Below are 26458 nucleotides of genomic sequence, written 5' to 3' on the forward strand. Positions count from 1 at the left end.
GTGTCACTGCCTCCTGGCTGGGGGGGTTGCTTTGGCTCCTGGGCTGATGACCCCACAAGGACAATTCAGGAGGAAGCTGGAGGCGGGAACATTGATTTCCAATTTTATTTTTGCGGATTTATAATTTCTTGAAGAATACAACCCCGTAGTTATCAGTGGAGGAATAGTTTCTCTGACCTAAAGACCACCTGCATCTTAATCCAGGGACTTGAGCGAAGCCAGGGCTCCTTACAGGGAACAAAACTCGCCACAGGAATTGCAAATTTCAAAGAACACACGTATTCACACGTCCCCCTGGGAACTGGCTTCCCCTCTCCGAGACGGCAGCTCTCCTTGTGTATGGTAAATCCATTTACACTGCTCCCTCCTCCATGCAGATGCACATGCCTTGTGGAGCAGATGAGGGTATGCATTAGGAAAACACACATATGCATATATGTACAGAGGGTATGTGTGTGGATATTTCTGAAGAATCCACTGTCATGGTGCTCATCTGATTGCTGGGTTTCCTCCTGCTGCCCCGTGTCCATTGCCATATTCCAAAGAGCAGCTAAAACCTGTGGTAGCAGCACTTTGGGGAGAGCCCCATGGTCCCCAGTCCTGCCCTCCAGCTCTGCTTCTCTCCTGTTTTACTGCTTAAACTGTGAACGTGGGTTCTCTCATCTCATCCAGGGGCAGGAGAATTCCAGCTGCTCCGGGGTGTTGAGTGCAGCAGTGTGGGAACAGGAGCCTCCCCCTCACATTCCTCTAGCCCACCAGCCCTGGGACCTGCACCTGTGAGAAGAGCTCTGGAGACCTCTCCTCAGCTCAGCCTGGGAATCCAAATCCCAAGTGATTTACCCAGCTTGACTCTGGTTTCCCACAAGCAGGCAGGCTGGAGGAGGCTGTCCATGCTCCTGTTGTACACAGAACCTGCCCCTCCCCGGGAGCCCCCCACGGGCACCCTCTGCTAACCAGCAACAGGGACTTCATTACTAGGGTGAGGAGGAAATTAAAAGAGCCTCATCCAAGCAGCTCTGGCACTTTATAGCAGAGGAACATATTTTTCTATCAGCTCAGCATTTCAGCTCATGGACTCTTCCACGCCATCCAGCCTTCAGCTCCCACCCAGTGCCCATCACCCTCACCAGGCTGTCCCTGTTCTTTTCCACCACAATTCCCTCCCTGGTCCTCCCTAACCAGCACAAAGCAGCAGCAGCAGCTTCCAGCAGAGATGCTTCAGGGCACCTTTTCTCCTCCAGAAAAACTGGGTGAGCTCCCTGAAGCATCATTCCAGGCTGGGGAGGACCACAGGGATCCCTGAGTCCAGCTGGCCACATCATGGTCCCCTGATGCAGTAATTAGTTGGTTCCCCTGCCGGAGGAGCATGGGCCATCAGCTGTGGGAGCAGGGAGAGGGGACCTGGCCCCACACCACTCACCCAGTCCCACCAGATGCTCACAGCACCAGAATCCACTCTTGCTGCTCTGGGCTTTGCTGATTTGGAGCTGTGCTGCAGCTGCTGAGACGCTTCTACGGCTGAAGAACAACCCCCAGCTGCTGCTGGGCATCCTGCAAAACCTGCTCTTAGACAACAAAAGCTATTTTTTAACTCAGCCCAAGAAAGGAGTCTTAAGTCAACCCTCAGTACTCAGGGGAGCCCTCACCCCACACGAGCATCCTGCCTGAGCCCCCTTCCCATACCCTCACACCAGGGAAAAAAGGGCTGCAGCAACCAAAGAGAAGAAGAGCCAAGGGCCAGGCTCCCCCTTCCCCAGCCAGGGCTGGGTTAGAGTGGCTGAACAGGAACAGCTTCCTGAGCAGAGGGAGCCGGGACTGGCCTTAACAAAACCAGGACAAGGAAGAAGTCTGACCTTCCAGAAAATGGTGCTATGTTTGGACTATTCCTGACTAGTCACTTGAAGCTATGGACAGTTTATATTTCAGTTCTCAGCTATTCATGTTTAAAAAGTGAAAGGAACTTTGTACAAAACTGGGCATTTTTTTTCTTTTTTTTATTGCTTGCAGAAGGAGGAAATGGTGCCCGTGGGGTTGTCCTTGCATGGGCAGCTTTCCAAGGCAGTTGATAACTGATACCATTAAAAGGCTGTGTTCTATTGTTTTTAAAACATTTTACATTTGTTCAGATTTTAAAAGCTGAAAAAGTGTTTGTACTGGAAAGGAAAAAAAAAAAATAAAGTATTTCTCGCTGAGGTTTCCAGAATCAAAATGACTTGTGTGGCTTCCAGAAATGGCAGACTCAGAGATTATTTACACTCACACACGGCAGTGAGGGAAGGACAAGGCGGATGCCAGATTGAAGGCACTATTTATTGTTGCTATTAGTCAAAAACACTCAAATACCCGACATCTTCCATCCACCTTAATGATTTGGTGGGCAGTTTCACTCCATCAGCTACCAAACTGCAGGTAGCTGGACTGTCTGGGAACACTGGTCATACTGGAGGTAGCAATAGCTATACCAGAGGCTCATCAATAAATATAACAGTGACCAACCACCACCTCTCAAAAAGAGCCAGGCTTTAGAGGGGTTACAAACATTAGAAGAGACACAGCTTACAGGAGTTTTAGTTTGGCAACCGGAGGTTTTATAGAGTCAGAGCTCCCTTTTACTCCCTTTAGCCATCTGAAAAGGGGTGTTGTGACCTCTATTACAAGTGCAAAATGCCTGAGCAGAAACGGGGGAAGAGCTGCAGCTGGAGTGTTCAGTCCTGGCAAAGGACACCCAGGACACCCTGGGTCAGGCCTGCACAGGGAAGGGGGTTAGAAGGCGGCATCCAAGTCAACATCAGGCAGTGGAGGTCTCCAGTAGGAAAAGTGGCTGTACTCTGGGCACGCCAGACCAGCTCTCCCACTCTGTTCCAGGGGAGGGAAGATGAGCTCCACCAGCTCCGACAGCCGCTCGTACCTGTGGGGGTGAGAAAGTTGCACGGGGGCCACTGGGCATTTGTTTGCTTTTCTACACCCCAGGATGCTTCTCTGGGTTGCAGAGGAGTTATCCCAAGGATGCCGAGGAAGAAGCACATCACTTACGTCGACTTGTTGTTCTTGGTGAGCTCCTGCATCAGCTCTCCCCGGGGGTTGACCGTGAATATGCGGCTCTCCGGCAGCCCCACCTGCTTGTACGCGTAGACATCCTGCCCAAGGGAGCCCAGCGTGGCGTGAGAGCTGCAGGAAAGGCACCACCCCCCAGCCGAGCCCTCCCCCTGCCCCAGGAGACCCCCTCACATTGCGCCTGTTGCCGAAGGCCGCGTGGAAGGGACACTTGGTGGCAAACAGGTTTTGGATGTCCCGCAGGCAGGCGATCTTGAACACCTCTGGCTTCTTCTCAATCACCTCCCTGCAGCACGAGACCCGTGGTCAGAGAGGCATCAGCTGGCCAGGGCTGCAGGCAGCCAGGCTGTCTGGGGCTCAGGGAAGTGATTTGGAGGGTAAGAGAGGTTTTGTGCATCAGGAGTTTCACCACGAAGCTCCGGGGGGTGCCAAGGAGGGCAGAGCAGTTTGGGGCTGGGACATCCCTCAGCACTGAGCTGGGGAAGGGGTGCTGCCCCCAGGGATGGGGGTGCAGGAGAGGACACAGTACCTGTGGAAGGCAGAGAAGAGGCTGCTGGGGGCGAGCAGGATGGGGCCCCTGGGGAGGGCACAGCCTTGCTCGTTGACCCATTTGAGGTAGCCTTTGGTGATGTGGGCCATGCCAATCGCCCTGGCCGAGCAGTAGAGGAACTTGTAGCCATTCCTAGAGAGAGCACAGGGAGCCCCTCTGAGCCGTGTCCTGGGCAGGCCATTCTCCTGCTCTGAGGAGGAGGAGAGTACCCAGCCTCAGCCCAAACCTGTTCACCCCTTCAGCAAGCGAGGTGGATCCACAAACAATGCAAATGCCTTACCCAGAGACCTGAGCTAAGCAGGTTTGGGGGGCACCTGCCTCACACTGGGGGTCCCTGCACCACCCTCCAGGCTCTCCCCAGCAGCCACACAGCCACCCAGCTGCACAGCACCCACTGCTGCTCAGCACCCACACACCCAGCCAGGACCTCCTGGCAGCACCTCCATCCCACCGGGCTGCCTGGGCATTAGGGGGCTGTACCCAGCCCTCACAGGCCTCCAGGGCAGGGCAGCCAGTCGAGGGGGGACCAGGGTGGCTGGAGGTAGCCGAAGTGCTGGTCCTGTCCCTGCAGCCCTGGGAGTGTGTCCCTCCCGGGGCCGGGACCAGCCATCCACGGGCCCACAGTGCCTCTCAGTGGCCACAGGGGCCAGGGACTGAGCTGGAGGCTCTGCAGGGACCCGCTGATAGTGTCACCCCTCGGGGGTCTCGTCCCCTGGGCTTTGGGAAGCAATCGCTGGGCACCCAGAGGGGCACTGGCACTGCCCCGGGGCTGGCAGTGCTGGGGACCTCCGTGCCACCACTCTCAGGTGTGACCCTGGGTGGTCTCACCACGGGTGCTCAGCTACACCTCCCCAGCAAAGCTTCCCCCGACACTCTGCTCCCGGGGAAGGCAATGCCTCCATCTGCTCCCAGGGGGCCTCCTGCTTTCACCCCCCAGCATCAGGAAGGCAGCACAGCAGCCATCCCTGACAGCAGATAACGAGGCTGTTCTGCCCAGCATCAGCGAGTAAGAAGCCTTGGCTCTGACTCCACCAGTTTCCCACTTCCCCTTGGCCTCAGATGATCCAATACCTACAGGTGGATTTTGTGGAAGAGTTTAACAATCCCGTGATGAGTCCAGTCTTTACCCAGATGAGGCAAGATGTGCCCAAGAGCATCCGACCTAGAAGGAAAGGACACCGGGTCAGTGTGATCCAGCCTGGTGGGTATCCATCCCCAGCACTATGGGGTTTGTGGTCCCTCCTGCCTGCCTAGGCAAGCCTTTAAAGGACACTTTCCCCCAACAGGGGAAAACAGGGGAGTTTGGGGTGGCAGAAAGGCCTCTTACTTGGTGATGGTGCCGTCGATGTCCGAGATCACCACCTTGTCGTCCCAGTTCCACAGGTAGATGGTGGCCTCGCAGCGACACGTGCCCTGGTACTGGGTCGTCACACTGAATGCCACCTCGTTGGGGCCATCCTGCAGATTCAACCTTTCCTGTGGCACAGGGGCAGCAAGTGATATAGCAGCACCAATTCACACCAGACCAAGGCTTGCCAGAGGCCAGACTGCCACCCAGCCAGGCCAGGGACCCCAAGCCTCTACAGGGTGACCAACCAGGGCAAAATATTTGGATGCCCTATGAAGACATGAGGTCAGGAGTAGAGAAATCCTTGTTTAAGGGTTGTCTCACCCCTACACACACACAGAGGAGTTAATACATACAATTTGTTCAGAGGAGAGCCGCAGGGATTTCTTGTAGGTTGGCAGAGGCTTCTGAGCAGGGGCCTCTATTGCCAACATGTCCCTAGAGTGCAGGGTCTTATCATCACTGGATGACCCTTCTTCCTCCTGCCTACACAAAGAAGGGAAGAGCTTGGTTGGACTGGGATCAGCCAGAGTCTTAACAGAGTTTTTTGCTCCCTTACATTAGATAAACTTGGGAATAACTGGTCACTTAGGAGGAGAGATAAGGAGCATGCAGACTTCTTAAGGTGACCTGGGAGGGAGGCACTCACCTCTGCTGAGCAGATTCAGGCTGCAGCATCCCCTCATTGGCTTTCCCTGGCTTTGGCTGCTTCTGCAGGCAGAGAAGGGCGTGCTGGTTTTGGCTGGGGTAGAGTTAATTTTCTTAACAGTGGCTGGTATGGGGCTGTGTTCTGGATTTGTGCTGAACAGTGTTGATAACAGGGATGTTTCTGTTATTGCTGAGCAGTGCTTACACAGAGCCAAGGGCAGGAACAGGGGCTGCTTTGCTTTCCTTCCACTTGGAGCAGTGATGCCAGAAGAGAGGCAGCAGTGCTGCCCCTGCCTTCACGAGGACACTGCCCATGGGAGGAGAAGCACAGCCTGGTGCTGTGGCGGGGCAGGGAGATGAGGGAGCACACTGGTACCTGGGGACCTGGCGTGAGGGGCACGTGGCAGGAGGTCTCACCATTACAAGGCCCATGTTACTGCATCACCAAGTGCTGTTCTGCTGCTCAGGGATTAACAGACCCAAGGGGACAGGAGCAACCTTCAAAAGTCACCTTGTCAGGTCCTGGATGTCCTCATATTCAGCCCCAGGCCATCCCCAGGACCCTGCTGCTCTCCTACCCCCACCTCTGCCAGTCACCAGAATGATGCCTGTCCCCTGGGGACATCCACGGCCACAAACACACCTCCTCTGCTGGGAATTCTCTCCTCCTCCAGAACCACCACCTTCTGCTTTTCTTGGGCATCTTCTCCTTCACCAGGTCGTCAATGATGCTCTGTGAACATGGCAGAATATGGGATAAAGTCAGTCCTCAGCCCAGCGAGGCTCAGCCCAGGATTCTCAGGCGCTGCTGAGAACCATGGCCAGAAAATGTGTCATACCACTGACCTCAGGAATGCTCCTGTGGAAAGCCTGCAGGGACAGGACCATGGGAGCAGCCACTGCCCAGCTGTAATACCTGGAAAACCAAGAGGGGTGGGCACATCTCCACTCCTGGAGCGAGCCCTCTTTGCAGATCACCAACCTGCAGCACAGCCAGCTCCCCTCCCACAGCTGCTGCAGTACAAGCATGCTCTGGGATGGAGTCACACTCCTACAGCAGGGCTTCTGTAGGGGCCAAGGGACCACACTGTCCATCGTGGGGTGAAGCAGCAGGAAGAGCAGGCCACTCACTTGTTGTTGATCAGTATCACCAGGTTCGGGTCATTGACGAGCCTTGGATTCTCAGCAAACTGCTGGTAGGAAACCATGTGCTCCATGAACTTCTCTGGGGGGACAGAGGCTGTGTCATGCCACTGGGGGATATAATGGATTTGGAGGCTGCAGGTTCTCCCTCCCCTCTCACCCACCGTGGGAGATCTGCTTGCTGCCCCTCAGGCCCCCGCACAGCGACAGGGCCACTGCAGGCGCGGAGTCACAGTCCGGGGGGGTGTCAGCAGGCAGGCTGGGTGGCAGCTGGACACACAGAGGGTGGCTGGGCTCTGTCACGGGCCTCAAACTCTGCTCTGAGTCACCAGTGCTTCTTCTCTTGCTGGCAGTGACGTCAGACAATAGTTTTAAATATACCTCCGTCCTTTGTGCCAAGGGAATTGCTCAAGAAGGTCTGAGCTTGGCCAGCTGGGGCAACTCATACCTCCTGGGGAGATAGAGAGACACCTGCTTCTCATCCAGCTTGGAGAGGTCTTCCAGGTAAATGTCACTGGGACCCAAGTGAGGGCTTCTTTTGATGGATCCTCAATGCACAGACAGAAGAGAGAGAGAGCTTAGCTGAATCACCTTTCCAACCACCCCAACATCTCCTGAGAGAGTGACAGTGTTTTCCTCCATCATATCCATGCATCATACAAACAGGGCAGCCATTTTCCTGCTGCAAAAGCTGCCTTAAATCAACAGCAACAAAACTACCTCAAGACACAGGCACTGGCAGAATCCTTAAATACACTGTCAAAAGGGGAACATAAATGCTTCCCTGAGATTTTCCCCTTGACTTAGCATGCTCAGGATAAAGACAAGACAGGCCAGGTGCTGCCGGACACTTCGAGTTAAGGTACGGCCTGTATTGCTGAGAAATCTTGTAAGCAAGCAAAAGCAGAGACATCCAGGGATGGACCTCAGGGAACACAAGGCAAGAAAGCCTTCCTGGGAGCTGGGTGGTCACTGAAAGCTGGAAACCTGAGGGATGAATCTTTAAAGCAAAGGAGCTGGTTGCACACGGAGAGGGCAAAGCAAAGCAAGCACAGCACACCTGCAGTACCCAGAGCAATCATGAGGGAGTTACAGGGAATGAATAACCCAGGCCCTCATCTGAGACAGACACCTGTAGGCTCAAACACCACTTCCAGCTGCACCAGTCCCCCTCTCACCTTGGCTCCTCTGCCTCTCCAGCTGGTGCTCAGGGCCTTCTGAGCCCGCCTGCCTTCGAGCAGTGGCTCCCTCAAAGGGCTCCACAGCCAGTTGAACCTCTGGCACAACACTCCTATCCTCCTCCTGTTTCTCTTGTGGGACTGAGGAGGCCCCCAACAAGCTCTCTGCCCCCCCAGCACTGGGGATGCTGTTCCCATCCTGGGGTGCAAGTGTTGTCTCAATAACAGACACAGCCAAGGAACAGGGTATTTCCTGAGGTCCTGCTGGACTTGTATCCCCTTCCAGACTTTCAGGGGTGGCAGCAAGAGGGTTTGCCTCATCTACTGGGACCAGTGTTGCAGGGATGGAGGTTCTTGCAGTAGCAATGGTCTTCGTGGACTTGGCTGGTTCAACTGGTTCCAATTTATTCACCTCAAAGAAAGAAGAAGAACAGGTTTGAGGATGGGAAGTTGCCCAAAGCATCAGGCAGAGGGGGATAACTGCCCTAAGGCTGACTGGCCACAGACTCCTCCGCTTTCTGCAGCTGCTAGGGAAGATCAAGAGCAGGGACTCACCTGAGGGAGCCTTCCCCAGGTCCACTGCATGTGGGATTCAGCCCCTAGAGCAAAACTGTCCTGTGATCTGATCTCCAGTTCAGAATCACTTCTGGGAGAAGACAGATGGCTCGGCATGAAGCTGCAAGAAGAGAAAGTGATATGGGATCTCACCAATACCACAGCCCCATGCTCTCCTATCAGCACAAGGACCAAGAACCCAGTAAGGCTGGTTTCCCATGAAGTCAGTTCTGCTCCATAAGACTGTCACTCACAAAGGAGCAGGACCTATGGAAGCTTAGGCCCAAGGAAGCAAAGTGCTGTGCCAGCAGTTGTCCAGAGCAGCTCAGGAGCAGAGAGCCCTGGGCATGCAGGTTTCTCACATCTGTAACTGTGGCCACAAGTGTCCCTCACGGCCTCTGAGCTTTCCTCCAACCACACCATACCAGGCCAGGAAAACCCTCCTCTCCTGTTATCTTCCTATTATCTTTCCCTGTACCACTTTCCTAGCCACGAGGTCCGTCCCCTGCTCTCAGCAGAGCTGAGCAGAACACCTTTCCTCTGTCCATTACCTGTCCACAGAGGCCAGCTCCCCATCAGAGTGTGGGTGCACGTCTGGGGACTGCAACGACAGGGCTTCTTCTGCAAGGGCATCAGCCAAGGATGAACACCCTGCACCACTGCAAAGTGGGAAAAGGGTCAGTTGTGCTACTCTCAGGCACCTCTCCAGAAAGTTGGCAATACAGCTTCACCATTCCCATTGGCTTCCTACCCTGGAAGGGGCTGGGCTCCCCCTGGAAACACTTTCCTCCTGTTTCAATATTGCTGAGCTTCACCAAGTGAACCCATGGGCTTGACCCACCGTGCCCAGACCAAGCAGCTCACCTTGGGGCTGGCAGCTTGCACAGCTCCTCCATGGGCATCTTGCCTTTGGTCTCATCACAGCTTTCAGACTCTGAGCCCAGCACCTCCTTCCTCTTGGCCTTTCTCCTGCGCCGCCTCCTCCTGCGCAGGGTCACTTGGTTACCGGTGGCCTCCTGCCCGTGGGATGGCTGGACAGAATCCCTCAGGCTCTGCTCCATGGGGATGGGGGACGTGCAGAGGCAGAAGGGGATGCTGTCCTGCAACAGGGATGGGGAAGAGCCCATCAGCTCCCTCTAGCATGCCCCTCTCCAGCCTGGCAGCTCCCTGCTCTCGCCTATGGAACATACTGCACCAGCACAACCAACACCGCCGAGCCCACAGCTCAGGGGCGGCTTTGTGGCCTGCCCGAAAAGGAAAGGGTTTGTACATAAAACTTGTAAATAAAAGAAGGGCGATCCAGCCACAGGCTAAAGACATCTCTAACATGGGCAAGGAGAGACAGGCAGGAGATGGCACCATGAGACCAGAATAACAAAGGCTGCAAACGGGATTCAGCTCTAAAGCCCTCGCCTGCTCCCAAACCCAGCCCAAGCTAGCAGTGACCACAAGTCAGCCTGGGAGAAGAGCTGCCAAGATTTCTGGAAGCCACAACTAGTCTCATCCCACTTCCCAGTGGAGTGGGCAGCCTGCCACAGCATCTGTCCCATTCTCAACCCTGTCACAAGATTCCCCAAAAGGCCAAGCTCCAAGACATCTGCCTGGCTGGCCAGCAGCCATGGCCATTGATGGAGATCAGTCTGGGATGCAGATATGTGGTCTAGCACTCCCTCAGGGTGCTCCACTGCCCAGGTCCTCTACACTGGCTGCAAGGTCCTTTGAATAGGAACCTTTCCAGACACAGAAAACACTAAAAGGGACAATGGAGTCACTCTGTGGAAGAGCAGCATTCCAAAACTGGTCATTCCACCTCAACTCTGCATTTCCACACAGCAGAACACAGACCTGCAGCACCTCTACATCACCAACCTCATTCTCCTCTGACTCCTGGACAAAGAAGGCCTCTCCATTGTCTCCCAGCTTCATGTGCAGATCCACAGGCTCCCCGTTGATTTCAATGTCAACCTAACAAGGGGCAGAAGCAGCCTGTCCATCCAAACCCACTCTTCCACTGGAGCACAGGGGCACTTCCCCAGGGAAGGGTTGGGTGGGAGCTGCTTGCAGGGCTGACAACCACCCAGCCTTTGAGACAAGGGACCACTCCCAGATTTCCTGGGAAGCACAGTCCTTCCTGGAAGAGGATGGGTTCCATTAGGGGGCATCCCCTCCAAATCTTGGCAAGCACTCCTTTCAGTAGGGCTCCCATTCCCCTCAAACAAAGCTTTTCCACAACCCAAGGGTTATAGAAGATACTGGTTCTGGAGACACCAGAGAGGAAGCACAGCCCCATGGAAAGGGATCACTCACCACCTTCTCCCTGGAGCGCAGCACTCCCAGTTTCCCGAAGCGCACGTGGAATGGGGAGCACTTGAAGGAGTTATCGGGCTGCCTCACCACCACCACATCGATGCAGCCTGTCAGGGTGGCAGGGTTCAGGTCCTGGTACAGCTCCTTCACCGTGACAAAGACGGACTCAGCCAGCTGCCCCACGTAGTTCATGGTCTGAGACTGCAAGGGAGAGACAGGAATACACTCAGGTAGGGAAAGAGAACTCCAGCAGTAAACATTTACTCTGTGAGAGTCCTCTCCACCATGCTGGAGGCCTGGCTGTAAAGCTGGAGGTCCACATGGTCCATGCTGGGCTCACAGCACAGCCATGCCTCCAGCCACACAGGGTGGCACACATGCTCTCATGCAGCACCTCTTCCTGCACAGCCCCTCCCCTGGCAGCTGCCTCTGGTCAATGTGATGAAACCCCTGGAGTATTTCCTTGCAGATCTGTGTCGGGGTGCTGGGTGTTGTTCCCAGGCCTCGGGCCAGAGGAGCCCCTTGCTCCGTTTGCTCAGCACTCAGCAGGACAGCAGCTGTGGTGTCAGCACGTCGCACCAGGGGCTGGGAAGCACGGAGGCCGAGCCCAGCATCCCCAGCAGCCAGCTCTGCAGCCCACCTTGTCCCAGGCAGAGCAGGAGGGCACAGGATGACCGTGGATGAACTAAAGGGAAGCTCTTGTGTTGGCAGCAGAGCCAACATGGTGTGGTGTCCCCAGGGGCTCTCAGCACAGCCCGCAGTGCACACTCAACCCAGGACAGCTGCGGAGAGTTGGTTCCTTACCCAAAGGGATGAGGACAAGCACGTGCCACCCGACGAACCCTCTGCCCCAGCAGGTACCCAGCCTCTCCGATGCGTTTTGCACAAGCTCAGCCCTGTCCTGCTCCCAGACATCCCTCCTGGCAGGCAGTCTGTGTGGGCAGACGCAGTTCCTGCTCCATGCTCTGTCCCCCACCTCTCCCTGACAGCTGGGAGTATGCCCAAAGCCAGATCCTCCCCGGGGGATGATGGCAGGGGAGTGCTAGCCAGCTCCCGAAGCTTCGGTGCCTCCATCAGCTCTGCTGCAAGCGGGGCCAGGGTCACGGGGCCACCACCAACCTGCTGAGCCCAGCTTTCCCAGGCACTGCTGCCGGGGTGGGCAGCCCTCCAGCTGCCTTCTCTGCTGTGCTGCAGGGCCTGGCAGCAAACAGGAGAGAGCTCCTCGCTGCACAGGGAGGGGGGGGGTTGGAGGAAGAAAATCTGGCTCACCCCAGTGCTCCCAGGGCAGTGCTGACGGTCTCCCCGCTGGGATATACAGTGACACAGAGCTAAAAAGTACATGGGGAAAATCCTGGGCAGGTAAACCTACACGGCCCATAGGATTTGGGGTGGGGGCTTGGAAATTGCCCCAGAAACAGCTCCACACGGAGCATCACCATCGTGGTGACACGGGGTGCAAGAGCTCAACAGCAGAACATGCCAGAGCCACATCCCTGTGCAGAGCTATGTCCCCCCCTTGCCTCAGTGGGCATCTGCCCCCTCCTCAGGCATCTCGTTGCTGGGGACCACTCAGTGTGGCTCTGGTACAGGTTTCAGCTCACCAAGTTTGACTCCCTGGGCTGGAGGAAGAGGCTTCTCCCCGGCAGGCCTCAGCCTTCCCCCTGCATGGAACAGGCCCGTTGGGGAGGTGAAACGCAAGTTTTAGTCTGGAAAGAGATCAAGAGCTGGACAAGAGAAAGGGAAAGGGGTATCAAGTCACGGTCAATAAATAAACCCCTAGAGGGATGGGGCATCTCGAGCCCTCAGCCCCCCAGCCAGCAGGAGCACAGCCCTTGCGGAGGGCGGAGGGGTCAGTCCTGCCCCGCAGGCAGCACAGCTCCCCTCCACCTCCACCTCCACCCACAACAGCCTCCCAGAACAAGCCGGGGACCCTGCTGACACCACCCCGCTCTGCTCCTGGGCCAGCCGGCCAGCAGCACCCCCTGCCCGCATCCACCCTGCCATCCATCCCTCCAGCCACGACCTTCCCCGTTCCCCGGGAGCTCGGCACCCCCGGCTCGGGGCCAGAGCGACCCCCGGGCCGCTGCAGCGCTCACCTCGGCCCCTCCTCTGCCCGCCGCTTCCTTCCCCTCACCTGAGCCGGGGGAGGGCCCCAACTCCAGCAGGCCCCGGGCGCGGGAGGGCTCTGGGAATGCGGGAGGGGACGGGGGAGCCGCTGGCACCGGCTGCCCTTCAGCAGGGACAAGGACAAGGCACGAAGGGAGAGAGGGGGTGGCCAAGCCCCAGGGGCTCCTCTGCCCTGCATCATCTCCAGTGGGGTGGGAAAAGAGAGCACGCTGAAAGAAAAGCAGCAGCTTGAGGGAAACTGAGGCTCCCTGGATCTCAGCGGGCCCGGCAGCAGTGGGGAAGCGATGGAGGAATAGCCAGGTGGACTCGAGTGAGAAACTGAGGTTGGTGAGGCTTTTTATGCCCCCCACAGAAAGTGTGGTGACTCCCACCATACTATGGCTCTGGGACAGGGGTGTGGCTGGTGTGGGCTCTGCCACACGGCCACCCAACCCCTGTGCAGGTGATTCTCTGGCACCCTCTCTGCTGGGTGTCGGAGTGATGGGGATTGAGTGGTGGGAGCTCCTGGTCTGCATAAGATCTGGTGGCACTTTGGGGATGAAGGGTCTTCTGCTAGTGTGTGTGCAGGGCTCTCCCATCCATCAGTTGTGGAGCTCACCTTCCTCCATGAGAGCAGGGAAGCATCAAAGCTGAAGGGTGGCTGCTTAGGACCTCTTTAGTCCCTGAGAAGAAGGGTCCAAACCACCCTCACTGGTCCCAGCTGATGGGCTGATATGCAGAAGAGCCACAGGTCATTCCCATTCTCTCTTACCTCCCTGTGCCTCAGTTTCCTCAGCTGTGCCATATTGGTAAGGCTGATGGCAGTGAGATCCCCCCGTGCCCATCCAGTGCCGAGAACAGCGCGGGCATGAGGTCCCAGACCCAACAGGGGAACTTTCCTGAAGGCTGTGACGAATCAGCTGAGGAAGGAAGCCTGTTTTCCAGCAGCTCAGTGTTTCTGAGAGCTCTGCCCCTCAGTGAAATTGGACTGAAAGCAGCTATTGTGGGTGGCCAGGCACGGCTGCGGTCCCCGAGGAGGGTGGGCTGGCACTGCCACCAAACCCCGCAGCCCGAGGCCAGGTCACCAGGCACTCATGCCCAGTGGGGAAGGAGCCTGCTGGAACCTCCATCAAGACACCTTGGGATGTGACATCTCAGGCACTTTGTCCTTAGACTAGTGCTTGGTGATGATACTGAGGTGGGTCTCACCCAGGGCAGTGGGTTACACCCTGAAAGCCCTGGGGCTGTATCACAAACCCCAGGGCTGGAACACGAAAGCAAGGGCAGATCGGGCTGCAGATGCCTGGTAACTAGTCAAAAGTGCTGCAGAGGACAGGCACTTCAGCAGAGGACATTTCAGCACAGGACACCATTTCTTCCTCAGCCAGCTGAGTGCATCACCAGGTAAGCATGGAGAGGGAAAGCAAAGCCAGCAGGAGCATATGGGCAGCTCAGCTTTGCTGTGGCTCCAAGCCACCATTCCCTGGACACAGGGATGAGCTCCTGGCATTCAGGCACTCTGCAGAAGTACCTTCCCCATCACTTACCTCCAAGGCTCCTTGTCCAGCTGTTTTTTCCCACCAGCCCTTATGCCTGGCTCCCAACACACCAATCTTTGCTCGTCCCCCCATGCCCCTGCAGCAGATCCCCAGCTGTGCCATAGCTGTGCCATAGCTGTGCTGGGTGGTGGCTGTTTGTTCCTCCATCCTACCCTGCAATCCGGCCCCCGGGCCTTTTACTTCCCTCTTCTTTCCTTCTTTCTCCTCCAAAAGCTTAAAGCACTTTTAACTGCCATGGTAATTTTTTGCAAAGCCATAAAATTATCCTTGGTTCCTGCCAGCTGCTTTTCATACTCCCCCTTACTCCTCTTTCGTCTTTTTTGGAAGATGAGCTCTGCAGTTCTGTCACTCCCTGGGCTTGTAACCTTGAGCACCCCAATTTCTCTGTGCATCCTCTGCATCCTCCCACAGGAGCTGCTCCAGTGGGGAGAGCTTTCTTCCTCCTTTTGGGAACTCCACAACATGCAGATGTTTGCAATGACTCTTCGCAAAACAAGACAGATTTTTTTATTAGTCAGCCGAGATGCAATATTTCCAGCTCCTTGGATTCCAAAAAGCTCACACCCCCATCCATCCTGTCAGCTTTTGTCCTGCATCCCTGCATCCCAGTGCTCCCCACCTGTCCTGGATCACAGCCTTCACCCTGCACGGGGCAGCACTGCCTCGTGGGCTGTGCCATCACCACAGAACACAACCCCAGTGTTTCCAGGGCCTCTCCAGGAAAACTCCATCCATCCACTTGGCATTTGGGAGCACCCAAGGCACTGGCTGCCCAGGAGACTCCTAAATTTTCCTCTGTCCCAAAAAAACAAGTTGTGCCTTCAGTCGCAGGGTGGGAGAGGGCACAAGCTGTGTCAAACACAGGCTTGTTCTTCCCCCTCTCTGTATTTCAACAGCTGCTGCAGCCCAGCCAGGCCACAGCCAATTCTCCAGCTGCCTCCAAGGTGGGAGTTGATGAGGGTTTTGCCTCCCTCAGTCATCACATTATTTCTCTGTGGTTTTCCCAGCTTCTTGATCTCATCTTTGAGCAGCCTGGCAGCCCCCTGGGATGCTTCTCCTTGGATCCCCACCTTGCTGTCTGCCTCTTCAAGGAGCCTGGGGGGAAATGTCTGGAGGGAGAGTGGACAATCCAACCGTGAGACAGATTCAGGAAGCTGCTCAACCCTCCTGCTGGCTGAAATCTGTGATGGCTTAGCTCAGCAGAGATGCTGCAGAGGGGAACTGAGCTAACAGGAAGGGTCTCTCTTGGCTGTGTTGTCACAAAGCTGGGGCTGGACAGGAGAAATCCCTCCAGTCACAGTGCTCAGACAGTAGCTGGGGACACCAGCACTGCTGGATGGCTGGAAGCCCATCTGCAGCATTGAGGTCATCTTCCTACCCCCGAGCCAGGAAGCTGTGTTATCCTGCTCCCTTTCTCCCACTGAAGGGACGCCCCAGGACCTCACTGCTCTGTGGCACAATCCTCTGAGGGCCACTAGCCTGGCCCCTTTCTCCCTGGCTCTGCTCTGTCTTTACCTGGGCCAGTGTCCCCCTTACATGGGGGTTTCCTGAGATGCTGTCGCAGCCCTGGCAGTGCCCAGGCAGGCTGAGGCACAGCTGCAGTTGCCTTTTCCTGAATGCTGTGCTCTGAGCAGGATGCTGCAGGCACCAGATGTTTGGTGAGCGACAGCCGGGCGACCCAGATGTGGGATTGACAGCAGTCAATCAACCCATCAGCTCCGAGGTCCCTGTGCCAGGCAGCTCCCTGGAGCAGCTCCCTGCTGCTGGCAGGGCTGTCATTGCTCACTGACATCCCTCTGCTGTGACCCTCCAGGGAATCCCTGCCAGAGCTTGGGATGTGAAAGGGCTTTCCTGTTATCAGGGACACGTCTCCCAGCAGCGAGAAACAGCCTTTGAAAAGCAAAGGGATCTCTGGGAAGGCTGGCAGAGCTTCCTGACCCTCAGCTGGCCAGGCAGGGGCTTCCTTCCCTGGATCAACAAAGAGCTCCAGAGGCTTGTGAAAGGGGTGATTCAGCAAAACAGGATGAGAGCAGAGGCAAAAACACCAAGTCAGCACAGCTGGATGGGGTGAAGTTCCCATCCTGTGAAAGCCATGGGGAGCATGGCTCAGGTGTCCTACTCCCTCAGGGGTGGGGGCAACTCCTGGAAGTCCAGCTGTTCTGCATGCCAGCCCTGGAGCCAGGAATACAATAGGAAAACAGTGGTGTTGTTTTTTGGTTTTGTTTGGGGATTTTTTTTTCGTTCTTTCCCATTCCCAGAAAGATCAAGTCAGACTGGCCTGGCATGTGATGGAGTGGGTGGGAAAGCCTTTTTGCCTAAGAGGAGGAAATGCCATCCTCAGTCACCAATCAAAAGCATTGAAAAAGCTGGATTACGGCCGCAGGACTGGTTGAAACCACCCGTTCTAGTTTAAAAACACGCTCTGCTGATTTGGCTCCTAGTTTCTGACCTGTTGGAAGTTCACATTTCTTTTGTAAACACAAAGGGTTCAAGCTCACTTAAAAAGAAAAACCAGAAAGCTGCAATTCCCACACAGTCATGTGGTTCCAAGAGCCAGGGCTTGCAGAGAAATCCAGCCACACTCTCAAACTGAGAGAGCTGAGAGCCCCAAGCACAAAATGGTCCTGCAAAATGAAGGCTCTGAACTGAGAGCGCTCAGCTTTTTTGTCCCAGCTGCTGACAGTCCAGCCGGGACCCGCACTCTAAAGCCAACAGCTTTAGATAAGTGACATCGTATTTACATCAATCAACTGTGAGCAGAGTCTGACCATCAGCCCTGAATCCAGGAAAAGTGGGATGACGTGGACATTTAGGCAGCTGGAAAATCTTTTATCTTTTGTCCAAAAGCCGGTGTCTGATTTCAAGACAAGATCTTTCCAAGCCACGCTTTATTTAAGAAAACGGTCGGTGCTGGGTTCTATCTGGCGGCAGGCTGTGAGTGATGCTGCCAAAGCCTGGCGGTGCCGCTCCGGGCTCAGGCTGGGGCACCCCGAGCACCTCCCCAGCCCGGGGCGCCCGGAGCCGCTCCCCCAGCCTCGGTCCTTCCGCGGGTGGGACAGACCCTGCTCCTCCTGGAGCTGGGAAGGGGACCATCCCTGCCGCTCCAGCGGGAGGGAAGGGCTGCCCTTCCCGGGCTGTCACGGACAGCGCTGATGGGCATCACGGACGGACCGCACTCCCGGGAACGCTCCGAGCCCCGAGCCCCGAGCTCCCCCGCTGCCGGTGCCGATCCCGCTCCCCATCCCGATCCCGATCCCAGTCCCGGTCCCCATCCCGGTCCCGATCCCGATCCCCATCCCGATCCCGGTCCCGGGCTGCCCCGACCCTCCCGGTGTCCCCCCGCGCGCACGCGCGCCCCGGCCCGGCCCGGGTGACGTCACCCCCCCCGCCCGGCGGTCGAGCCCGGCTGATGCCGGTGTGTGTCGCGCCCGCCCGCCCCGCGCTCCCCCCGCCGATGCCTGGGCTCGGCGCTGCCCGCCCGCCCGCCCCGCCGCGCCGCCCGCCCCGCGCTCGGGGCCGGGGCCTCCGCCGGACCGGACCGGACCGAGCCCAGCCCGGCCGAGCTGCCAGCACGGACGTGCCGCGGGTGAGTGCCCGGCGCGCAGGGGAGGGTCCCGCGCCCCGCGCTTCGGTGCCGCCCGCCCGCCCGCGCTGCCCCCCGGCCCCGCAGCCCCCCGGCAGGTGCGGGGCAGCAGCACCGCCCGCACCCCCGGCCCTGCCCGGCCCCGCGCGGGGTCGGGACACGCGTGGAGCCCCCTCCCCGGTGCGCCCTGCCCTGCCCTGCCCGGGCCGGGAGCGCGGGGGCTGAGCTGCGCTTCGCGGGCTCCCAGGCCACCGAAATCGGAATAAATGCAATTAAAATCCGGTCCCGCCGCCGCGGGAGCTCTGCGGGACCCGCCCGGCTGCGTGGGGCGGCTCGGGACCCCTCTCCCCGCGGGGTGCGCTGGGCTGCCTTTGCTTTAGTCTGGGATTTCAGAGGAAGAAAAGTGCTTTTTTTTTCCCAGCCCTCGCTGGCTGCTCGCTCCGGGGACGGCGTGGCAGCAGAGCCCACTCGTGTTGCAGTTGTGGGCTGGGAGGACTGGTCGCGGGTGGGATTTTGTGTGGCTCCAGGTGTTGCAGCGATGCCGGGTTTAACGTGCCTGGCCTTGGGACACACGGGGACGGGAGCAGGCACATCTCCCTCCTCGCACAGGGAGGCTGCTGAGCCAGGTGCCCCAGGTCTCCCGGGCGCTGCTTCCCTTGCCTGGCTGGGGACGGTGGTTTAAACCTCGCACCCTTGGGCTGCCTGGGCAGGGTAAAGTCCTACCTGGGCCATGCCAGCTCCCAGCCGGGCGGGTGGCCAGGAGCCAGCACAGCGAGGCCTCTCCGCTCCAAGCGACGGATTTGGAGAGGTTGTCCTGTTGGATGGGACGTGGGTCCAAGGTGGAGAGCGGGTGTGTGCCCTTTGGGCGTCACGTTCGTTTGTCCAGCTGGCCTGCCTGAGAAGGAACCCCATCTTCCTGCTCAGGGCATGCTTGTTCTGTGCCCTCAAGTCTCAAGCAATAAGGTTTTCCAAGGAGTTCTCTGCTGTTCTGATTACGAGATGGGAAACTTTTTGGGGAGAGGTGGGTGATGTAGGTGAGGAGTCTCGTTAGGCCACGTGACATACCTGGAAAAACTCGCATACGAGCCTGTGTTTTCCCATTTCTGCCCCACTAAGGGTGAGAGCTCTGCCCATCCATGGGTTTTCCCTCTGCCCAGTGCCCTAGGATGGCTCTAGTTGGACAGGGAGGGTTTCCCTGCTCTTCCCCCTGACCACCTACTCTGGCTGCAGTCCCCAAACAAGGATCGCAGTGTCCTGAGGAACATTTCTTCATGGATAGGAAGCCAGAAGTTTACTTTGTTATCTGGAACAGCTTATTCTAAACTAATCTCTCTTTAAGAGATGAGAAGGAGGGGAAAACCCTTGATGCTCAGAAGCATTTTATTTACCATAGAAGAAAACAGCAATTTAATGATAACTTCTATTAGCTGGGTTGGGTCTGTGACCTTGATGTATTTTACAGCTCAGGATGCATAGCTGAGAAGAAGGAGCAGACTTTCAGTCTGTTTATTGTTTCCTCTTAATTCATCGCAGTAACTCACAGCACAGGGATGCCCACACAGTTCTGGAGTCCTGACCCACCTTTGGGGGTGGGAAAGAGGAGGCTTTGGATGGCGTTTTGCTTCAGATACAGCCTAATCTGTAGCTGGTGTTAATCATATTATGGATGGGTTGGAGTTTAGCATAGTTTTTTCTGACAGGGCTCAGCCTCCGCAGTTCTTGCTACTGTGTGGTAACTTGAAGCCCCAGAGTCACTCACGGGAGCACATCCCTCTCAATGAAATCCTTGTTGGAAAGCCAAGTGAAAGCAGCCCCGGGGGAGGGCCGCTGGCTTTGGTTGGGGAGGTGCAAGGGTGGATGGAGAGCAGGGCAGCCTGGAGCAGGTGAGCAGGGCTGTCACTGAGAGCCGGGCTTGTCAGTGTGGGGAGATTTAAACAGCAGTGCGGCTCAGGTTTCTCCTTTATACAGGTGTGTCCCCTCATTCCGCAGGGTTTTCCTTCTGTTTAGACCTCCTCTTCCTCCCCTCCAAAAACACGGTCCCCAGGCTTTATCATCTGCCTTGGTTACTATGGTGTTATTATGTAAAAGCTCCTCGAGTAGCTCTTGGAATTATCTACAACTTGGGTTTGCAGTCCAGCCTGGGGACGTGGGCCCATGTGTGTCTGTGCCGTGGGACGGGTTTGGAGGCAGCATCGTCTACAGGGCATGGCACTGTCTTGGTTTCCAGGCACGAGGATCCCACTGCTCCATGCCGGGCTGTTGCATAGGTGCATTGCTGGCAGACCTGCTCACATCCATCCCCTCCAGGGACCCAGCTGCCCACTCCCTGCTGAACGCAGTCAGGTTGTCAGCTCTCCCAGAAAACTGTTGGGAGTGGAGACAAATTACTGGGGGTCTGTGAAAATCTGTGCAAACAGAAGGCAGAAGGTGGGAGCAGAAGTCTCCCCCCATCCTGTCCCCAGCTTGTGCAGGCAAACCTCCATCGCTGCCCACTTTGCCACAGCAGGTCCCTTCCTTCCCATCCCTTGATATTATTATTCCTTTCTGTCTTTTCCACCAGATTTGCATGTGAAAAAGGAGAGGTCCTTGGTTTGCTTATGGTTAACGTAAATTGTTGTTGCCCTTGTTCTTACGGGGAGCTGGTGTGACCCTGGAATAGAGGGATTTGGCTGGGAGAGCAGGAAGGCAAAGCCAGGTCCAGGTTCCCCCCACAGTTCCTGCCCATCCTAAGGGTGATGAGTTGCCTCTCTCTTTGCAGTAACTACACAAGAGCCCAGGATGATTATGCTTGTAACTTAGGCACCTCTTTCAGGTGGAAAGAGCCTATTCCTGCTATGGAGGCTAATTTGGAGAAGATCCTGCTTGCCTGATGGTGTTTGTGGTAAAGGTTGGCAGCCTCTCTCCTTCTGGCAGCTGCGATGGCTTTTCTGCCTTGTTGAGTAGGAGAGGGGTGATGTTTCTAATTATAAAGGGAAAAAAAAAAGTGTCTTGTACTTCTCCCCTTCTTTGTTTGTTTGTTTTTTCCTCTTTTTTCCCCTGGACAAATGTTCTAAATAACAATGCTTAAAATGGGAGTGGAGTGAGTTTGTGTGAAGCGACTGAGAAGGCCTGGTTGGAGGAGGACTGTGGTGGAACCAGAGGAGCTGGTGATGACACATGGCACAAGAGCAGAGCCGAGGCGCTTGGTTGTCACCAGAGGCAGCCACAGCCATTGCAGCCATGGCTCATCTCCACGTGGAGGATGTTCTTGTGCCCTTCAAAGGCTTCACGGTGTCTCTTTCCTGTCCCCATTCAGAGGGACACAGTGTCAGGGTGCCCTCTTTTTGTCCTACAGGCACAATAAGAAGACATTTAACTGAACTCACTTTTATCTGTGTGCTCTCCACTCCTTATTCCTACTTTTTTTTTTTTAATTAGACATAAAAACATTGGAGAATGAGCCTTCTAAACTGTGTGTCGGGTTACAGTCATGGCTTCTGCAACGTTCCTCCTGCTGCAGGCGAGCGCTGCCCTTGCCTCTCCAGCCAGGCCCCTCATGTGTTTTAGCACTTGCTTGGGGAAAAAAAAAAAAGAAATAAAATAACATGGTGTTGAGATTGCAAAAGATTCCATCATAGCTCCACCCAAACACTCCTGCCCAGTAATGCTCAGAAAATGCAGTCTGGGTGATGGGGCTGCCTTGCTGCTGGGCTGCTTGGGGAAAGGGGAAGAGCTTTTGGTTGGTTTGGGTTTGTTTTTTTTTTTTTTTTTAATACAGAGGTGCTTGAGAGGGCCATGTCAGGAGTGGGGTGGGTGATGTTTGGCTTCTTAATAAAGAAATAAACTGGGCAAGAGGCAGATGGATCAGTTGAAAGGGGCTTCCAGGGAGGGGAGGTTGCTCTTTGCTATTTGTGTTGGTGTCTTTTATCTCTTCTTCTCCAGACTGAGTTGATGTTGTTTTCAGGCTGATTTTGCCCCCCTGGTCTCAAGGGCATCAGTTTGCTCCTGTGGGAAGGATAAGAAGGGAGCTGGTCGCTCCTGGAACCGGGCTTGGCGTGTGGGATGCTCGCGCATGCTCTGCTCTCAGGCCTCAGTAAATAAAGAGGTTTTCATGGAACTTATGAAAAACTTCTCCCTTGGAAATAGGTCAAGCAAATATTTATTTGCCTAAGGTGTCATGCCAGTGTTGCACAAATGCTTGAATGGGTAGTCATTTTATTTTTCCCTGCTTTGTTTTTTCTTAAGCACATTCAGTGCTTTTTTTCCAGGGGTGTAGAGGCTCACATTCGTGATTGTATGTAATCAGTCCTGTCTGTCTCTCTTTCCATCTGCAAATCTGTGCATCTCCTATGGGCTTGTGCTCTACAATTGCAGTGCTGTAAACTGGAAGTTATGACACTTTTTATCTTTATATCCACGTGCTTATCAGAAATCTGGGGGGATTTTTTTAGTTCTGTGGAGGAGTTTCAGGTCAATGGTGGGTCAGCTGCCTCAATGAATTTAAAAGCAAAGCTCTCAGAATACAGCAAGTCTCCACAAAATGGTCATACTGGTGTCTCACTTTCCTGTCCTAAAGCCCCAGCTGAGGTGTTGCTGGTGTCCCTCTGGAAAATAAGTCCCATGGTTGGGTTGTCCCACAGATGGAGAGTGCATTTGCTGCCAAAAGCTTGTGCTCTGCTGTCTGGTGGAACTCCTATATTCCACAAATAATCAGGGATCAGTCAGTATCTGTTTGTCTCCAAAGAGGAATTGAAACTTCTTGTCTGCCCTTAAAATTGTGAAAATGAAGACTTTAGTTTAAGAGGATCAAAATTGGACTTGAGGTCTTGCGTAGTTGATCCTGTAGCTTTTCATCTCCAGATCTCAGCGCAGGAGTGGCAAGGGCTGGGCTGGAGCATGCTGGGGTACTTGGAGTATACTTTGTGGAAGGGGATGTTTGAGATGGGGTTGTCTTGGATGCTCTTTGTGGCATATTTAGTGAACTGAAGGCTTGGGTCTCTGCCTTAAGGATCCAACTGTATTTCTGGCTCCTCGTGATTGTACTTAGGAAAGGCTGCAATGGCTGGAGACCTTCCTGGTGGCACCAGGAGCACAAGGACCATTCCAGCTTCTGATAATAGAAAGCACTGCGCTGTTTCTTGCAGCCTGCACCGGGCCTTCAGGCTCTGGTCACCTCCCAGCCAGCACCTCGAGCATGGTGGCTCTGGAGACCTTGGTGGGCTGGATGTGATGTCATTTTCCACAGCCCTGATGAGACAGGTGTGTTTGCTCTTTGCATTAAGGTTTAATTGGCTCTTACTCTTAATTGTTCCTGGGCGTGGGGTGGTCCTTGGAGATGGGTCACCTCAACGCCTGTGCTGGAGGTTGCTGGAGCCTGGTATGTGTTGTACTTTGATTTGTCAAGCAGGATGTAAAAGCAGACTCCTCTTCTGAAATGTATCCTGCTCTTTCTTTCTTTGCTAGGAATCATTTCCGTGTCGGGGAATATTTAAGACAAGGGGAGCGTCTCTGTTTCATAGAGGCAGAGCTAACTTAAAACCAAAAACCCAGGCACAGAACCCCTCAGCTGTGCCAGCAGGGGGGCAGCAGGCTGTGGGCTGGGCTGGGAGCAAGCAGATGAATGGGAATATTTCATTTAGGCCATAATCCACCTGTTGGGCTCCGCTCCCCAGCCTCGTGTGCGCTGGGAAGGGCAGCAGATGTTGGAAATGGCAGCCAGCACTCCCTGCTCTAGTGTCTGGCGTTTCTGTGTCGCTGTACAGGCAGGAAAGATGGAGACTGAGGGTGATGTAGCTGCAGGTTTGCAGTTCCTTTGCTTTGAGGTTTTTTTTCCCCTCCGGTGTTCGTGTCTGTGTGGGTCGTGTGGTGTTGTGCTGCTCCCCCAGCCCAGGTTCACGGTGCTGAGCTGTGTTTGCTGTGCCGTGTGCCAGCATGATTTCTGGAGGGTGGAAATTTGGCCCTGGGATACATGGGAGAGCTGAGCAGAGCACTGGAAATGAAGGTGCTTTGGAGGAGGCATCTTTGGAGTCGGTGTACTGGGGGTTAGTTGTGCAGAACCCCTCTCCTGTGCACAGTCACTGTGTGTCTACCTGCTCCTCTTTCCCCAAGCTCCCTTGGCTACTCCATGCTCTCCTAATTTTGCTGGCATCCTTCTCTTGCTTTGTTAGTTGTGGTTTTTCAATCCTATTTTCTGGGTTGGTATTGGCTCCCTTTGGCATTGCAGGACACTTGCTTTTCTTGCCACCTTCTGCAAAGGTCTCAGAGCAGCCTGAGGGTGCCCAGCAGTGTGTGGGGAGAAGGAGACTGGGGTGTTTAAAGGAATTGTAAAGCCTTCATGCTCCTACTTTGATCTTCTCTGGCACCTAGGATAGGTTTTGTTTGTTTGTTCTTTTGGCTTTTTGGTTTTTATTGTAATTTTCAACTGAATGGTTGGAGCAGAGAGGGTGGGGTAACCACAAACAAACAGCACTGCAAGGCAAACTTGACATTCCTTGTGTGCTCAAAGCCCTGCTGTTGACAACACTGGTGTACGTGCTTTTCCAGGTGAAATGAGGTGATAAGTAGTATTTAAGCTACACTTAGGAAAATCAGGGATCCCTTTGTCCACTATCTCTCCAAAAAAGGGCCCCCATCAGGGACCAACACTTAGCTGATAGACCTGATAACAGGATGAAGTGGTCCTTGCTGGCGGGTGTTGTGGACTGGTGTTGCTCTGTCCCTGGCGCTGTTCTGGGGTGAGGATGTAGCCAGCCCAGTCTATCAGAGCTGCTGATGGGGCAGGGAACATCCTTCCAGTGTTTTGGCATGGCTGAAACCTTGGCCTTGGAAATGGGGCCTCGTTTCCCACATATGGGGAGGTTTTTCCTTCTTAATTACAATTGTTGGCCAACTGGAAAAGGGTTGGTGTGAGGCAGCGGAGGACGAGGAGGAGCAACAGAGGTGTTGATGAATATGGAAGGGTTGCCTTCCCAAAATATCTGCTGTGGGGATTTCATTGCTGCTCTGCCCCTTAATGCTGGGAAACGCTGCCCTGTGCGCCTGCTCTGCTGGGGCTGAGCTTGTCAGGGCGTTGTAGGCGTGAGGCTGGGAGGAAAATTGAAAAAAAAAATATGTTGAATATAAAATGTCATTGATTTCTTTCTCCATTTTTTGGTATTTTTCTTCTAATTGAATCAATTCCCTACTGTGTTGTAAATTCCAAATGTGAATGGGAAATAATCCCACCAGTACAATAATTAGCATGTAACCAGCAGATGAAGAAAACCCGAACTGCTGAGCTGATTGGTGAATGCTGACTGTTTTCCGAATTAATTTCAATAATCACATCTCCCATTAAAAAGAAGACGGGGCGGGGAGGAAGTCTTAAATTTTCCTCAAGCTCAGTGTAGCGAAAAATGGTATGTGCAATGTAGCTCTTCTGCATGTGATCAGAAAAAAAAGAGCTGAGGGAGGTTTTTGAAACTGGATTGCAGTGACAAAGTATTGCTAATTTTGCAACCAAGAAGCTCTATTTCACCTGCTTTTTCTGGGGAGAGAAATAGAGTTGTAAGTCAAATATCCGTAATTTTATGTAGGTGTGTGACAGTAAATAGTCTACTGGAAGAGGAAAACATTCCCTCGCAGTGGTGCTTTGCTGCAGGATGCAAAAACAAGTCCACTGGAGACCATTACCAGTGAAATATGTTTACTGTGCATCCATCCAGTCCCAGATATTTCGTTGTTGTGCTTTGGAGGGAGGGATGGAAACTGGCGTTTGGGAAGGGGTGATTTCAGAGCATCCAGGAGCTGGGCACCCTCTTGGCACAGGGATCTGCAGCCCTGCTCTGCCCTGCCTTGTTCTGCTGCTTTTTTAGGCTGGTCCTGCCCAGGAGGTGGGTGGTGTTGGGAGGAGGGAGAAATCCTCTCTCTCAGCCTTGATGCCTCCATGGTGTCACATCCAGACAGCGCCTGGAAAGGTCACCTCTGCAGAGCTGTACGTGGCAGATTGTGTAATTACACACCTGAATTCACATTCCGGATGAGCAGGGATGATTTTATCTCCTAATGATGTTTTTCCCCTCCTAAAGCAACTCCTGGCCCTGGCCACCTCACCCTCAGGACTTATTTTGCAGCGGCACGGCACAGGTGGTGCTGCTACCAGGTGTTGGGCCAGAGCATCAGCATCACTTCAGAGACGGTTTTTCATTCCAGTTTAAACTCAATTTCAGGAACATTTGCTAAGTTGTGAGACAGTTTGGTGCTTGTAGGCTTAAAAAATATTTCGTTTAGAAGTGCAGGGGTGTTCTGCTGAAAGCCTGGCCCTACAAGTGTAGGGTCTGAGTGCACCACACTGTGCTGCAGCGGCGGGAGATGCCGGTGAGTGGATGGAGCAAGCTCGTCGTTAATGTGGAATGGGAGGGAGCCAGTGATCCAGTGTGCTCCCTGCTCCTGGCTTGGGGAATGGCTGCT

At 54.9% G+C, this 26458-nt stretch overlaps 1 protein-coding gene across 2 annotated transcripts; it reads right to left on the reverse strand.

Annotated features, from left to right (window-relative positions):
• Positions 1 to 2289: 2289 nt before the first annotated feature.
• On the reverse strand, positions 2290 to 11014 carry LPIN3 (lipin 3). Of its 2 annotated transcripts, XM_027885067.1 has the most exons (19): positions 10784 to 11014; positions 10346 to 10441; positions 9341 to 9576; positions 9028 to 9135; positions 8477 to 8597; positions 7922 to 8333; positions 7192 to 7291; positions 6908 to 7089; positions 6732 to 6825; positions 6447 to 6516; positions 6244 to 6333; positions 5602 to 5663; positions 5309 to 5438; positions 4932 to 5080; positions 4680 to 4766; positions 3584 to 3736; positions 3229 to 3340; positions 3034 to 3137; positions 2290 to 2908 (listed from the first exon to the last, which is right to left on the reverse strand). In XM_027885067.1, the coding sequence occupies exons 1-19, from the start codon at positions 10973 to 10975 to the stop codon at positions 2764 to 2766; spliced, it is 2643 nt and encodes an 880-aa protein (XP_027740868.1). In that variant the 5' UTR covers positions 10976 to 11014; the 3' UTR covers positions 2290 to 2763. The 2 variants fall into 2 exon arrangements, with proteins under 2 accessions (XP_027740868.1, XP_027740867.1); XM_027885066.1 differs by lacking the exons at positions 3034 to 3137; positions 3229 to 3340 and having other exon boundaries at positions 10784 to 11007.
• Positions 11015 to 26458: the final 15444 nt, after the last annotated feature.

Source organism: Empidonax traillii, unplaced genomic scaffold, assembly GCF_003031625.1.
Source record: "Empidonax traillii isolate 1590-97213 ecotype Southwest subspecies unplaced genomic scaffold, ASM303162v1 scaffold160:size908849, whole genome shotgun sequence".
Lineage (NCBI taxonomy): Eukaryota > Metazoa > Chordata > Aves > Passeriformes > Tyrannidae > Empidonax > Empidonax traillii.

What these genes read in the sequence shown, in the direction of transcription:
- LPIN3 (XM_027885067.1), bottom strand. Translation starts at nt 10,975, where the DNA reads ATGAACTACGTGGGGCAGCTGGCTGAGTCCGTCTTTGTCACGGTGAAG. An exon ending in GAGAATTCCCAGCAGAGGAG is followed by an intron (nt 5,664 to 6,243) that starts GTGTGTTTGTGG and finishes CTCTGCCTGCAG; the next exon opens with AAGCAGCCAAAGCCAGGGAA. An exon ending in GGCTCTCCTCTGAACAAATT is followed by an intron (nt 5,081 to 5,308) that starts GTATGTATTAAC and finishes CCTGTGCCACAG; the next exon opens with GAAAGGTTGAATCTGCAGGA.